The 12689-nt window shown below is 43.5% G+C and overlaps 2 protein-coding genes across 3 annotated transcripts; both read right to left on the reverse strand.

Moving 5' to 3' along the window:
* Positions 1 to 44: 44 nt before the first annotated feature.
* On the reverse strand, positions 45 to 6591 carry LOC121937454 (endothelial cell-selective adhesion molecule-like). The gene is made up of 6 exons (XM_042480641.1): positions 6408 to 6591; positions 4063 to 4395; positions 2300 to 2611; positions 1676 to 1837; positions 1104 to 1159; positions 45 to 641 (listed from the first exon to the last, which is right to left on the reverse strand). Exons 1-6 carry the CDS (start codon positions 6496 to 6498, stop codon positions 519 to 521), a joined length of 1077 nt encoding a protein of 358 aa, XP_042336575.1. The 5' UTR covers positions 6499 to 6591; the 3' UTR covers positions 45 to 518.
* A 1325-nt stretch (positions 6592 to 7916) lies between these two features.
* On the reverse strand, positions 7917 to 10602 carry LOC121914694 (C-C motif chemokine 4 homolog). Of its 2 annotated transcripts, none has more exons than XR_006100562.1 (3): positions 9421 to 9638; positions 8804 to 8927; positions 7917 to 8582 (listed from the first exon to the last, which is right to left on the reverse strand). XR_006100562.1 is itself a non-coding variant. In XM_042438318.1 (3 exons), exons 1-3 carry the CDS (start codon positions 10493 to 10495, stop codon positions 8492 to 8494), a joined length of 282 nt encoding a protein of 93 aa, XP_042294252.1. In that variant the 5' UTR covers positions 10496 to 10602; the 3' UTR covers positions 7917 to 8491. The 2 variants fall into 2 exon arrangements, 1 of the variants encoding a protein (XP_042294252.1); XM_042438318.1 differs by lacking the exon at positions 9421 to 9638 and adding an exon at positions 10429 to 10602.
* Positions 10603 to 12689: the final 2087 nt, after the last annotated feature.

A 12689-nucleotide genomic window follows, 5' to 3' on the forward strand; every position in this document is an offset into this window, starting at 1 on the left:
ACAGAGGCTGCATGGTCATCTGTCGGAGGTGCTTTGATTGTGAGTTCCTGCATGGCAGAATGGGGTTGCAATGAATGGCCTTTGGATTGAATGGCCCTTCCAAGTCTATAATTCTACAATGACAAGGGTCAGTCATGGCTTCAGCAGGAGCAGCATCTTCAAAATCAAGCATCATTTTGGCACAGCCATCTCCGACACTGTACTGTTCAACGGTTTTTGGATACAACTGTCATCAGCCAGAGCTGGCCCAACCTATGGCCAAGAATAATGGGAGCTATAGTCCAAAACATCTGGAGATCACTAGGTTGAAGGAGGCAAATGGAGAGGCATGGGCTGCCCAGCAAAACAGAGAGAGTAGGCTGCGGTGGTAGAAGTTCCTCCATTCCTCGAAAGGAGATGGCAGGCCCATCCTGGATGGGAGGGGACATGCCACTGATTCATTGAGGAGCTTGTTTCACTTGTTCGTCTCTTCAACCAGAACAGGTTGGCTTTGGCTTGGCCTCTCTGTTGTTGATGCCTTACTGTTTTGACCTGCTTCTCACTTCTGCATAAATGACTTCAGTAGCTGGTTGCACTTCCCTTCTGTGGAAGTTGAGATCCACATAGGTTACATCACTCACTTGGTTGGTAGCAGGCGGATGCTGCAGGCAAGAAAAAGATAGAATTTATGCTCACTTTGGGGGCCTTTATGCTCAGTATTTGTCACTCTGGAGCATGTCCAGAGGAGAGTGGCCAAAATGGTGAAATGTCCATGCCTTATGAAGAGCAGCTTAGGGAGCTGGGGATGTTTAGCTTGGAGAAGAGAAGGTATAAACCCCTATGACACTGTGAATTGGCCTTAATCTTGTGACTTTTGGGCCTAATGTTTATGACTGAATGTGATCCCCAAACCTATCTCTTAAGCCAGACAGAGCTCTGGCTGAATGGTGTCTAAGGTGCTGTGCTGGAAAATGATAACTGCAATGCTCTCTCATTCATGGGTCTCAATGAGAAAAATGTCCCAGTGCCCTTCAGTTGGGATGCTGCCTATTTAAAGAGAGAGATTTTGGGAGGCAGCAGGAGCACCGACAACACGTTTATTGCGTTGCAGCCATCCACCTCACCTTTTTGACTTCTTCAGTTGGAACAGCCTCTGTATTCAATCTCACTCCTGGAGTGCCTACAGAAATGGAAGAAAGTAGAAACGAAAACATAATTATTTCATGAGACTTTGGGGGATTTAAATGGGGCCAACACCATTGTGAACCATGATGATCCGCCCCATTTAAGTTCCTTATATACTCTCCTGGTTAGACCCTAAGGCCTAGCCTGGCATTGGCATTCCTGACAATTCAAGGGAAGAACTACATGTTATATTAAATATATAGTGTGCAGTTTAGGATAACATGCTTTTGAAAACTCTCCAGTAGTGGTTTGAATGGACTTCGACTCCGGCGACCAAGGTTTGAATTCCAACTCGGCCATGAAAGCCATTGGGTGAACTTGGGCAAGTCACACTCTCTCAGCCTCATGGAAAGGCAATGACAAGCCTCTGAATAAATCTTGCCAAGAAAACCCCATAAAAGATTCACTTTAGGTTCGCCATAACTCGGAAATCTGCAGTGCAGATGCAGCTCCAGGCAGTGAAACATCTTGGATCCACCCGGCTCCTGTCTGCTGCGCGAGAGAGACTTACTTTTGGCTCTCTTCTTCTTGGTGTATATCCAAACTAAGATGCCTAATAGCAGCAAGAGGAGGAGGAGGAAGGTGCCTGCTCCGGCTCCAGCCCCGGCGCTAAGTCCGAATCTGGTACCAGCATTTTCCGTCGCAGTTTCCGGATCCAGCTGCTTGGTATGTTCTGCTTAACAAACAGAAGACAGTGAAAAGCAAACCCCAAAAATAGTTGGAAAAGAAACTCTGTTTCAGGTTTGGTTCACTTGGATGGATCTGGAGGGCATGTTCTGCCGCTTGGGGAACGCAGGGACTGCTAAAAACTTTTGGCAATGTTTGTCAAAACTATGGCAAAACCAAAACTAAAGAGATCTCAAGTCCACTTCTGGGTTTGAAAAATAAATCCATGCATTGAATGTAAATACATTAAATTAAAAACAGATAAATGGGTCCTAGAACAGATCAGGCCTGAGGTCTTGCAACACACACTCATATCATCTATGAGCGCACATCCTTGGGCAACACATGATGTGCCATCATTGCGCTCTGAGTTTTCCTGCTCAGTGAGATATATTTTATCAAACGTTCTTGCTCAACTACATATATATATATATATATATATATATATATATATACCACCACTACTTACCAGTAACAACCAGATAAGATCCATCTCCTGATCCTGATCGATTCCTTAAGCTGCTCCCCACTTCGCATTTGTAGACTCCAGAATTGCTCTTCTCAGCATTCAGGATTGTGAGGGAGGTAAATCCCTTTTCCAGATCCTCAGTGATTCTGTATGGGCCCATTCCATTGCTCAACTCCGTCGTATTTTTCTTCCACCGAACATACATGGTGCTGAGATTGCTGACGGTCCTGAAGTTACACTTGAGGGTGACATTTTCCCCTTCCAATTTATTGAGATGTTTGGGAGTCTGGTTCACCATCAAATCGGTAATCTCTACAGAGGAAAAAGAAATGTAGCACTCATTTGTAGTTGCATTAAAGCCTTTGCCACTGTTCTTCTGCCTCGCATACACTAAGAGAGACCCACATTGCAGGATGAATGCATTTCAACAATGCTTTAACAGTAATGGCTCCATCCTGCGGAATCCTGGGATTTGCACTTTTGTGAGGTACCCGCACTCTTTGAATGTAGAGAAGGAGAAAGAATGTGTAAAACTACGAATCCCAGGATTCCATAGGATGGAGTGACAGCACTTAAGTTGGTGTCAAATTGCATTATTTCTAGAGTGTAGAGGCACCCTAAGTAGCAGTTGTGGATATGGAACCATTAGTAGATTTAGCAATGCACTGGGGATGCATGCATTGCAGGGGATTCCCTGGTGCTTTCCTTGCAGATACGCTTCTCTCTTTTCCCCCATTTTTGGGGAAGAGCTACATCTTGCCAAGCTAAGGCAAAAATAGGCAGTTTGGGAGCAACAGAGTACAGTCAGACCTCTTTACTCACAGATTTGTTATCAATGGATTCATAGTGTTATGATTCTGTAGCATGAAAGGGCCCTGGGACTACAGAAATGTCATTTGGAAGCCTTACAAAAGCTTTACAGCCAGAAATATCATTGCTACCAGCAGCCTCTGAAGCAGCTCAATAATGAGCAAATACATATCTGCAATCCTTAAGAATTGAAGTTTTGGGAGGGAGGAGAAGTAGAAAAGTTATGTCGTCGGGGGGAAAAGGATGAGCTTGCACTCCTCTTATCGCCTTCCCTCCCCTTGACCATGACTCAGTTCCCCTTGCGGCTTCTGTTCCTCACAAAACAATCCAGTCAGCCGGACATGTTTTTGTGTCCAACTTCACACAAACTGGCTCCTCATTTATTTTGGAAATGAACTGGGTCCCCACAGACTGTTCTTTGGAAAGGAAGACTTCCATTTGGGCACCTGGGAGACAGTGCCAATGCAAAAAATAGATAATTCAATGGAAATGAAAAGGAATGGACTATTTTGATTTGTGCATATCAGAAAACCCCAGGTGTGTCCACACTGCAGAAACAATGCAATTTGACACCACTTTAACTTCCATGGCTCAATGCTATGGAATATTGAGATTTGTAGTTTGTTGTGGAACCAGAGCTCTCTGACAGAGAAGGCGAAATATCTCACATAAATACACATCCCAGATTTTTCCACAGCATGGATCCATGGCAATAAAAGCGCTGTCAAACTGCATTCATTCTGCAATGTAGACATACCCCTTGTTTGTCTGTAACAGGGATATCCATGATGCTTAAACCAAACTGTAAAGGCATTGATTCTTTCATCTAAAATATTTTCTTATTTTAAGGGGGGAAAAGTCACCCAAACTCACAAAAGTTGACCTGTGCATATAATATGGAGGATAAATCAAGCTTCCCGTGGGAGCGTTGGGCACAAAAATGAATTACTCACCATTAACAATGACTTCTGTCTCATTACGGTAAAGGTTGTGGTTCTTTAAGTCACCAATACGACATTGGTATATTCCAGAATCATCTATATCAGCTCTGTCCAGAATGAGACAACTAAATGGGGGGTCTTTCTTTGAAGTTATATTAACTCGAGGGTTTGAGTTCTTTAATTCCACTTGATTACCATTTTTACAGTGAAACCACTTTAAAAACCATTTGCTAGTGATATTTCCATTGAATGTGCATGACATATTCAGTGTTGATCCTTCCAGGACATTCAGAGAGGCTGGGGTCTGGATCAATGAAGAGCCTGGAGGTGCCTTTGCTAGGAATCCTAAAAGAGCAAGATGAAACATACTAAGAACAAGAAAGGTGGAATAAATGGTCATCCTTGTAATATATATATGAGAGAGAGAGAGAGAGAGAGAGAGAGAGAGAGAGAGAGAGAGAGGACATCTGTGTTTGAAACAGAAAAAGGGCAATCTGGGAAGTCTAAAGAAGTTGAGGGCTGTAAAAATAGCATGTCCTTCCTCACTGCTTGTGAACCCTATTGTAAAATTACTCCTAGTAGTGAACTGGTTCCTTTTGCTCTGAGAGCATTATTTTCAGCTGGTGCATGGCTTCTCTGCATATAGAAGCAGAACAGACCCTTTCGTTTCCTCTTGAAATCACTGCATCCCCAGGGAGTACTTTTTGGGTCACTTGTGCAACGGAGCCAGTCTTGTTCCAGCAAGCGGAGAGGAAGTAAGAAAGTATATCATCCGCTTTGTATGTATCCTCTATACTGTACAAAGCCTTTAAGGGTTGGCCTAAGACATTTTGTGTCATGCGTCGGATCATTTCGGTTCCGAAAAATCCAAGCTTTGGTAGTAAAACTAAGTAAACTTTATTCAGTAACCAAAGATGTCCGCAGGAGACGTATGTTGCCAAGACTGAGGCATGAGCGGTTACTCAATAGAATGAAAGCACACAGCACTTCAAACTCTAGAAATTTTAGCCAAAAAATTGACCCCAAAAACCTAGGTTGACTTATCCATAGGTCAATGTAAATACTATACTTTAACTCTTATTAAAAAGGGAACCATCCCCTGGTGAAAGGCAAGAGTGCAATCTGTCCTGAAAGCATTGAATTCCCTCTACTTCCCTCTTCCATCCTGCCTTTAGTGTGAACCAAAATGGTTATGCCTACCATACTATTGTAGGTTCTTTGGCATTGTTTTCCTTTGCTTCATCATTTAGATCCTTTGTTGCATGTCCCTAGGTTTTATCCTCGACTTATCCAAGGGTCATATCAAAATCCATAATTTTGGGCCCCAAACCTGCCCTAGACTTATACATGAGGTCAACTTACAGTCGAGTATATACGGTATACCCAAATTTCCCATAGAATTAAATAACTTTTGCATTACCAATATCCGAGGGTCTCCCTTCCTTCCAACCCTGTACCAGCCAGCCTTGAAGTTCCCAACACAATTTCTACTCCCTGCAAATCTGTTGTTAAGTGCTTCAAGGAATGTTGTTGTTGTGTGCCTTCAAGTTGTCTCCAACTTATGGAGACCCTAAGGCAAACCTATCATAGGGTTTTCTTGGCAGGATTTGTCCTCTCATGGTCTCAGAGGAAAGGAAAGGAAAGCCAAACCTGCTCTGAACTAATCCCATGATAGGTTCACTTGAGGCTTGCCATAAGTTGGAATGACACACAACAACCACAAATCACTGTCCTCTGATCTCCAGAGTCCTGTTCCAACACTCAAGCCCCAAAACCATGCTGATGCTTTCCTCCTTATTACCTTCCTCATTTTATAACCTCACTTTACTTGCTATCATTTGACATAGTGGACAGATTACTCCGATCACTGCTTCTCTCAGGCTGTAAGGTGTGAGAGATAGGCAATATTCCACCCCACCCCACCCCAACGTACCAAGAACTGGAACTAAATTTAGGTCCATTGGATACAATTACAGCCGTCCCTCCATATCTATGGTTTCTTTAGCCACAGATTCAACCATCCACAGCTTGCAAATGTTCTCTCTCTCTCTTTTACAAAAAGCATATAAGGGGCACCATTATACTATGCCCTTGTATTTAATGGGACTTGAGCATCCAAGGATTTTGGTATCTATGATGAGGTCCTGGAATCAAACCCCAGCTGATGCCCAATATATTTCGTTCTTTCTTTTTATGGGTTTTTCAGACTATGTGGCCATGTTCTGGAAGAGTTTATTCCTGACTTTTTGCCGGCATCTGTGGCTTCGGCATCTCCTCTGAACAGCCCATATAGCCACAGAGCCCAAAAAACCCACAAAAATAATCTAGGGCATGATCTCTTGAGAAAGTCAACTCACCCATAAACAGGAAAGCCAAATGCAGCAACGGCAGAAGGATTCTTCCATGCCAGAAGAAGCTCATGCTCTCTTGCAGCCGGTATCTTTCCATCCGGTGGCTACTAATTGTCGGATTCCCTTGGTCCGCAATCCCTGGTTTTCTTGGCACAGATGACTGTTCGCTCTCGAAGCAACTTGTTTGGAGAGCTCCAAACAATGCTGGTGGGGTTTTCTTTTTCAAACCCCTTTTCTTCTGACTCACTCCTCCCATCCTCTGGCCTTACTTCCCTTTTTTACAAAAGACATTATTTTTATTTCTTTCCTCATTTCATTTTCATTCCTCCTTGTCTTTTAGTCTCATTTAGAAGCAGGAGGGTGCTTTTGCTGGATGCATTCACTTCCTTGTGGTTTTCCCTATAGCCAACTACATGACTCTTATAGATCTGATCTGGAAGGGTTGCTTCCTAAACTCTTCTCTTTCCCCAGCTGGTATCTATGGCCTTTTAAATGGTGCAGTCTGTTCAGTTTTTTGGCATCTGAAATGCCAAAACTGATTGGGAGAGTATGTTATAGGAAAAAGGTGAACTATACCGGGATATTTTTCAAGCATGTGTCTGCTATTTTGAATGTGGGCGAATGCATGTTGCACACCGATAGCTGTTGTGGCTCCATCCTATGAGATCTTGGGATTTGTTATGCGGCGATGGACTTAGAATTCCTTGCCAGAGACCTCTATTTTAGAATATATGTGGAATCCCAAACTTCCCCCCTGAGCTGCATTTACACACTGAAGAATTAATGCAGTTTGAGACTGCTTTAACTACCATGGTTCAACATTATGGGATTTTGGGATTTGTAGTTTTGTGTGCCATTCAGCCTTCTCGGTCAGAGAGCGCTGGGGCCGCAACGAATCCCAGGATTTTGTAGGATGGAGCCATGGCAGTTCAAGTAGTGTCAACTCTAGTTTGTTTGGTAGAAACTGAAGCCTTTGCAAACTCCTCTCTTTGGTCTTTATCACACGATGGACATTGGAAGTATAATCCAGTGGGGATTATTCTGTCTCATAAAAAATTTAGGGAGGTGGGATGAGGAGCATTTAATGTTGCCTCCTTGCTTCTAGACAGAAAGTAGCTGCAAGGGAGAATGGAAGGTGAACCCTGGCACCACAACTGAAAGGGAAGGAAGAAGCTAACTAAATACAAAGAGGAAGTCTTTGCAAGCTGCAGCACCATATCAGTCAAACTTTGCAAATGGTAGCAGCGCTCATTTCAGTGAGAATGAGATGGAAGATCTGCACACAGTCCTTTCTCTTTGACCAGGGCTGAACCTTGCAAAACTGGAGAATTTGCACCCTCCTCTCCTACTTGGAGATGACCCATGGAAATTGGGAAATTGGGGCTGGGCCCTGAGATCTGGCAGCCTTACCCAGCATCTCCAAGCCAACATGACCGCTTTGGGAGTTGCAAGCCAAAACAGGAACCTTTCTTTGGATGCTGGTCAAGGGATGACACCAGAGGCAACAAATGGATGTAGTAGCTTTCTTTATCTATTTATTGTAGTTATTGTTTCAACTTATACTCTTCAAAACAAAATATATTAACTCAGCATGGATGCATCCTTAGACTACACATCCCAGAATCCCCCATCCCAGGGAATTCTGGGGATTGGAGTGCCAAGCAAGCATGGATAGACATGACAGCAATAAATACACACAACCAGTTTGTCAGTTGATCTTGGCACTTTCCTATGCAGTCTTGCTGGTGTCAGTGTGCTTTACGAATGCAAGTTACATTTGGAAAGGCCATAGGGTTGGAGTGCAGACATACATCATAGACTCTGACATTAATTCTTTACTTTAAACTAAAAGCATAGAACTAAAGGATTTCCAGGTAAGGGATACTAGGAACTGTATCTGCTACGAAGGAAGATACAGAATCATAAGAGCTGGAAGAGACTTAAGCAATCTGCCAACTACAATTGCTAGAGTACTTTGAGGAAGCGCAGAAAAACATAGCCATTAAATGGTCTTCAGTGCTCTTGAAATGTGGAGTTTGTCTTGCTTCTCAGCGTCTTCTTTTGTGGCCTCTGTTTCTCCGCAATTCTTCCTACTTCATTTCATTCAAATTGGGCAGTGCCCTTTGAACCCAAGTCTCAGCTGAATTCACGCAGATCTGCTTGCCGTTCTTCATAACAAACCTGAGGGAGAAAAGAAGAGAGGGCTTTGGTTTGAGATTTCTGCATCCGTCAGGGTGGGCAAGGTCTGAAGATGGAGACTTCGCCAAACTGTCACCAAATTGTCATGTCGCGAATGGAGAACAGCGTATCCGCTGTCTCCGACTTAGACCCCTGCAGACATGCCATAGCTGAATGTTAAAGGGGATTGAAACATTGGGAAAGGATGGATTTCAGATACTTACACAATTGCCTTCAGGTTGCATTCAGAGTCAGTCGAGTAGTAAGAGGCTATGTTCCTAATGCGAAGAGGTCTTTTGTCCCAATAGGCAAAGCAACAATCCCTGGGAGAGCTGGGACCCGCTGCTTCTAGTTGTAGGAAGGCAAGGAAAGGAAAGAGAGAGGAGGAAAAGATATATGATATTGTAACACAGCAATAGAGACTTATAGCTAGCATATACAGGCCCTTCTCTGTTGGGGCACCCCACTTAGGGTTGCCATAACTGTCAACCTCCAAACCAGGACAAGTGTAAAAAAATGTAGGACAAATGGAGGGCAAAATCCCCTCCAATGTAGGACGTTTTTTTAAATGGAGGACCTCCGCCTTCTGCATCATCTGAGGATGATGGGAACTGTCCTTCAAAGCCCCTAACACTGACATGAGAGTCACCAATAAAATTATATATATAACTGTGTATATGAGTGTGTGCATATATGTGTGTGTGTATATATATATATGTGTGTGTGTGTGTGTGTGTGTGTATATTATGTCTTTCTCTCTCTCTCTCTCTCTCTATATATATATATATATATAACGTGTATATTATATATGTGTGAGTATATGTATTCCCATCATCCTCACAAGGCACAGCATGGTGGGGGGGGGTTGGAGGACACTTTCCATCATCCCCAGACCATGGAGAGGTTGGGGGAGGCCTCCCTGCAGCCTGTCTGCGCCCTTGGCCCCCTGAAGCCCCTTTCTGGAAATGCCCAGAATCCTTGATCCTTCCTCCAGGGCCATGGGCCTGTGGGTTGGTTGAGGGTGATGGGAATTGTAGTTGCACTCTCTAAGGGCGCCACCCCTTTCCCTGTTGTCCTGGGGCGCCCTCTGGCGGCAGCAGAAAGGGCGCCTTCTCCCCTCGAGGCTCCCGTTCTCTCTCTCTCTCTCTGGTGCCCTCCTGTGGCTTCATTGCCAAAGAGCAGCCTGATAAGATCTTAGCAGGCTACTTTTATACACACACACACACACACACACACACACACACACACACACACGTGTGAGTGAGAATATATACATATATATATATACACACACACACACATATATATACATATATATATGCACACTTCTGATATATATATATAGACACACATATACACAAACACACAGGATAAGATAGCATAGGATAAGATAGGATTGCCAATTGGTTGGCGGAAACTGAAATATCTAAAGCTGATCTGAAAGTGTATTTGAAATTGTTTTAACAGTTATTAAAAACTGTACTGTGCAATTATTATTTTATCAATTTTTGTATTGGTCAAAGACCAAATAAATAATTTTATACACATACACACAAACACAAACACACACATATATATACTGGCAAAAATTTCAGGCAGAATTCATATTTGAAGGGGGAAATGCCCTCATTCCTTCCCTTAGCTATGCCTTTCTTGGACTGTTTTATCTGGCATCGTGTTCTGTTTCATGTTCAGCAAATGCAAGAGAATCTGCAACCTTGATCAGGAGATGCCAAGATCAGATCCCAACATGTGTTGGGTTCTCTCTCAAGCAAAGACATACCAGCACTTTACATCTCACAAATACTGTAGCAATAAGATTAAAGGAAGGAAAAGGGATCCCACTGACCTGCTATATATTGATAAGAGAGAGCCAGGAGGAAAGCGACCAGAAGGACCTTCTTCAGATTTGCCATGGCTGGTCTCTTTTCGGAGCTGGGACCTTCTGTTCCTCTCTCTTTCTTCTAGGTTGAAGCTGGAAAGTGTGTCTCTCTGGACAAAATCCTGCATTCATATACCATCCAGTGTCCTCTTCCCCCTCCCATCTGAAATTCCTGAGAATATCCCACAGATATCCCACCCACCGGTGGAATATTTCAGGGGAAACATGGCAAAATGTCACCAAATGTCACTTTCAGTGAAAGGAGAAGGTCCGACTTCCCCTTTCCAAGGCAAAGGGACAGCTGGCCCACGGCCACAGAGCCCACAGCATTATTCTGGTTTCGAGAAGTGAAAACCAGCATCATTTTTCTCATTTGAAAGGTTGAGGATGAAGACTTTTGCACCTGCACAAATTTAGAAGAGGAGGTAAGATTTGGGTTAGCAAAGCTGGTTCTTCACTATTCAGACTGAAATAACGGAGGGAGCATGGCACTGAGGCCCCCAAAAGCAAAGAAAGATGCAAAGGCCCTTCATCCATAATGAGATATTTAAGAGGAAAGATGGGCATACTTCTGTATCCTCTAACACAGGGCTCATTCCCACTTGCATTTAAACCGGTTTGGGATTCGCCTTCGCTCCATGTCGGTGAATCGATCCCAAAAGGTCTGTCGTTCCCACAAGGAAAGCGGATCCTTTCATGATCCCCTTGTAATCACTTCTTTTTTGGCACGATTATCATACCCACTAGTTGCTATGAGAAACCCTGTTAGTGAATCGCAAAGATGTGTAACAGGCCACTAGCAAGAATGCGTGCTGAGCATTGATGCGCACTGGGACTGATGTGATATGCATCAGTCCCATTGCGTATCGGTCCTTTTGCTGCTCAGTCCCTTTGCTGGCTCTGCTATGTAGTTAAAGTCAAACAACTATCTTACCATTCAGTTGACAACACTTGAAAAGGAATCTCAGAAGCTTGGAGAACCTAAAACTATGGGTCGATGTGGTAACCACCTTTAAATATCTGGTGGGATGTCATGCAGAAGATGGAGAGAGCTTGTTTTCTGCTGCTCCGGAGACTAGGACACAAACCAGTGGATTCAAATCACAAGAAAAGAGATTGCACCTAAATATTCGGAAGAACAGCTTAACTGTAAGAGCTGCTTGATATTGAAGCAGATTGCATTGGAAGGTGGTTGTGTCTCTGTTGTTGTCGCTCTTTCAACAAAGGTCACTACCTTTCGAAGATATGTTTGTAGGGAGTGAAATAACTGCACGATGCGGAGTGTTGCTTTGGAGGCATGTTTTGTGCCCAGATATTGCAAAACGCTATTTTTAATGGTGGGTTATGGGCTTGTGGTTTTTGCAAGCATGACGCATTTTTATGGACCTGTTTTCTGAGATGGTCCTCTTCTTGGGACAACGGGGGTTGGAAGACGTAGGAGGTTTAAAGGAAACAGAGGAAAATGTCAGGAAGCAAACGGAAATGGACGAGGAAGTGAAAATACAGAGAAAGCAATGTGGGAGGAACGGAAGGAGACGTGGTGAAGAGGGACATTCGCTTCGGTGGATTGAAAAAGAGGATTTCAATACTCAATGCAGAACTTAGAAATGCTACCGTTCCCAGTATCTCCATTTGCCATGTTAGCTAGAGGGATTCTGGGAATTATAGTCAAAAATATTTTCCATCCATCCACACTGAACGCTTATATTAATGTTTTTATGTGCATTTTTTCACTTGCTGTATGGCTTTGATTCCCAGCTCTGCCATAGAAACCCATTTGGCAACTTTGGGCGAGTCACACTCTCAGCCCCAGAAATCCCCAGGGCCTTAGGGTCACCATAAGTCAGCAATGACTTGAAGGCCCACAACAACAAACTCTAGGATGGTAATAGCTAGCAGGATTCCATCTAATAAATTCACTTTATTTTTGGCTTTGCGGATATGAATCAAGGAAGGATGTCCATTTATTCCCAACTGGAAAACCTCCAGAGGTTATGCAATTGCAAAAAGGTTGCCAGATAGCTGACCACCCATGGCCATGACGCCAAAAAAAGGTAACCATAACATAAGAGTCTGTTTATCAAAGATGGTGATGTTTTCATTGGCAATCCCCGTGGAAATTCCCTCCTTCCTGATACAGATTTCTGCTCTCTCTCGCAGCCGGTGGAAAAGATTTCAGCCTTCCTTATCACCTTAATATCAACCCACTTCTTCCTCCAACTGCAATT

Source organism: Sceloporus undulatus, chromosome 8 (assembly GCF_019175285.1).
Source record: "Sceloporus undulatus isolate JIND9_A2432 ecotype Alabama chromosome 8, SceUnd_v1.1, whole genome shotgun sequence".
NCBI classification, from domain to species: Eukaryota; Metazoa; Chordata; class Lepidosauria; order Squamata; family Phrynosomatidae; genus Sceloporus; species Sceloporus undulatus.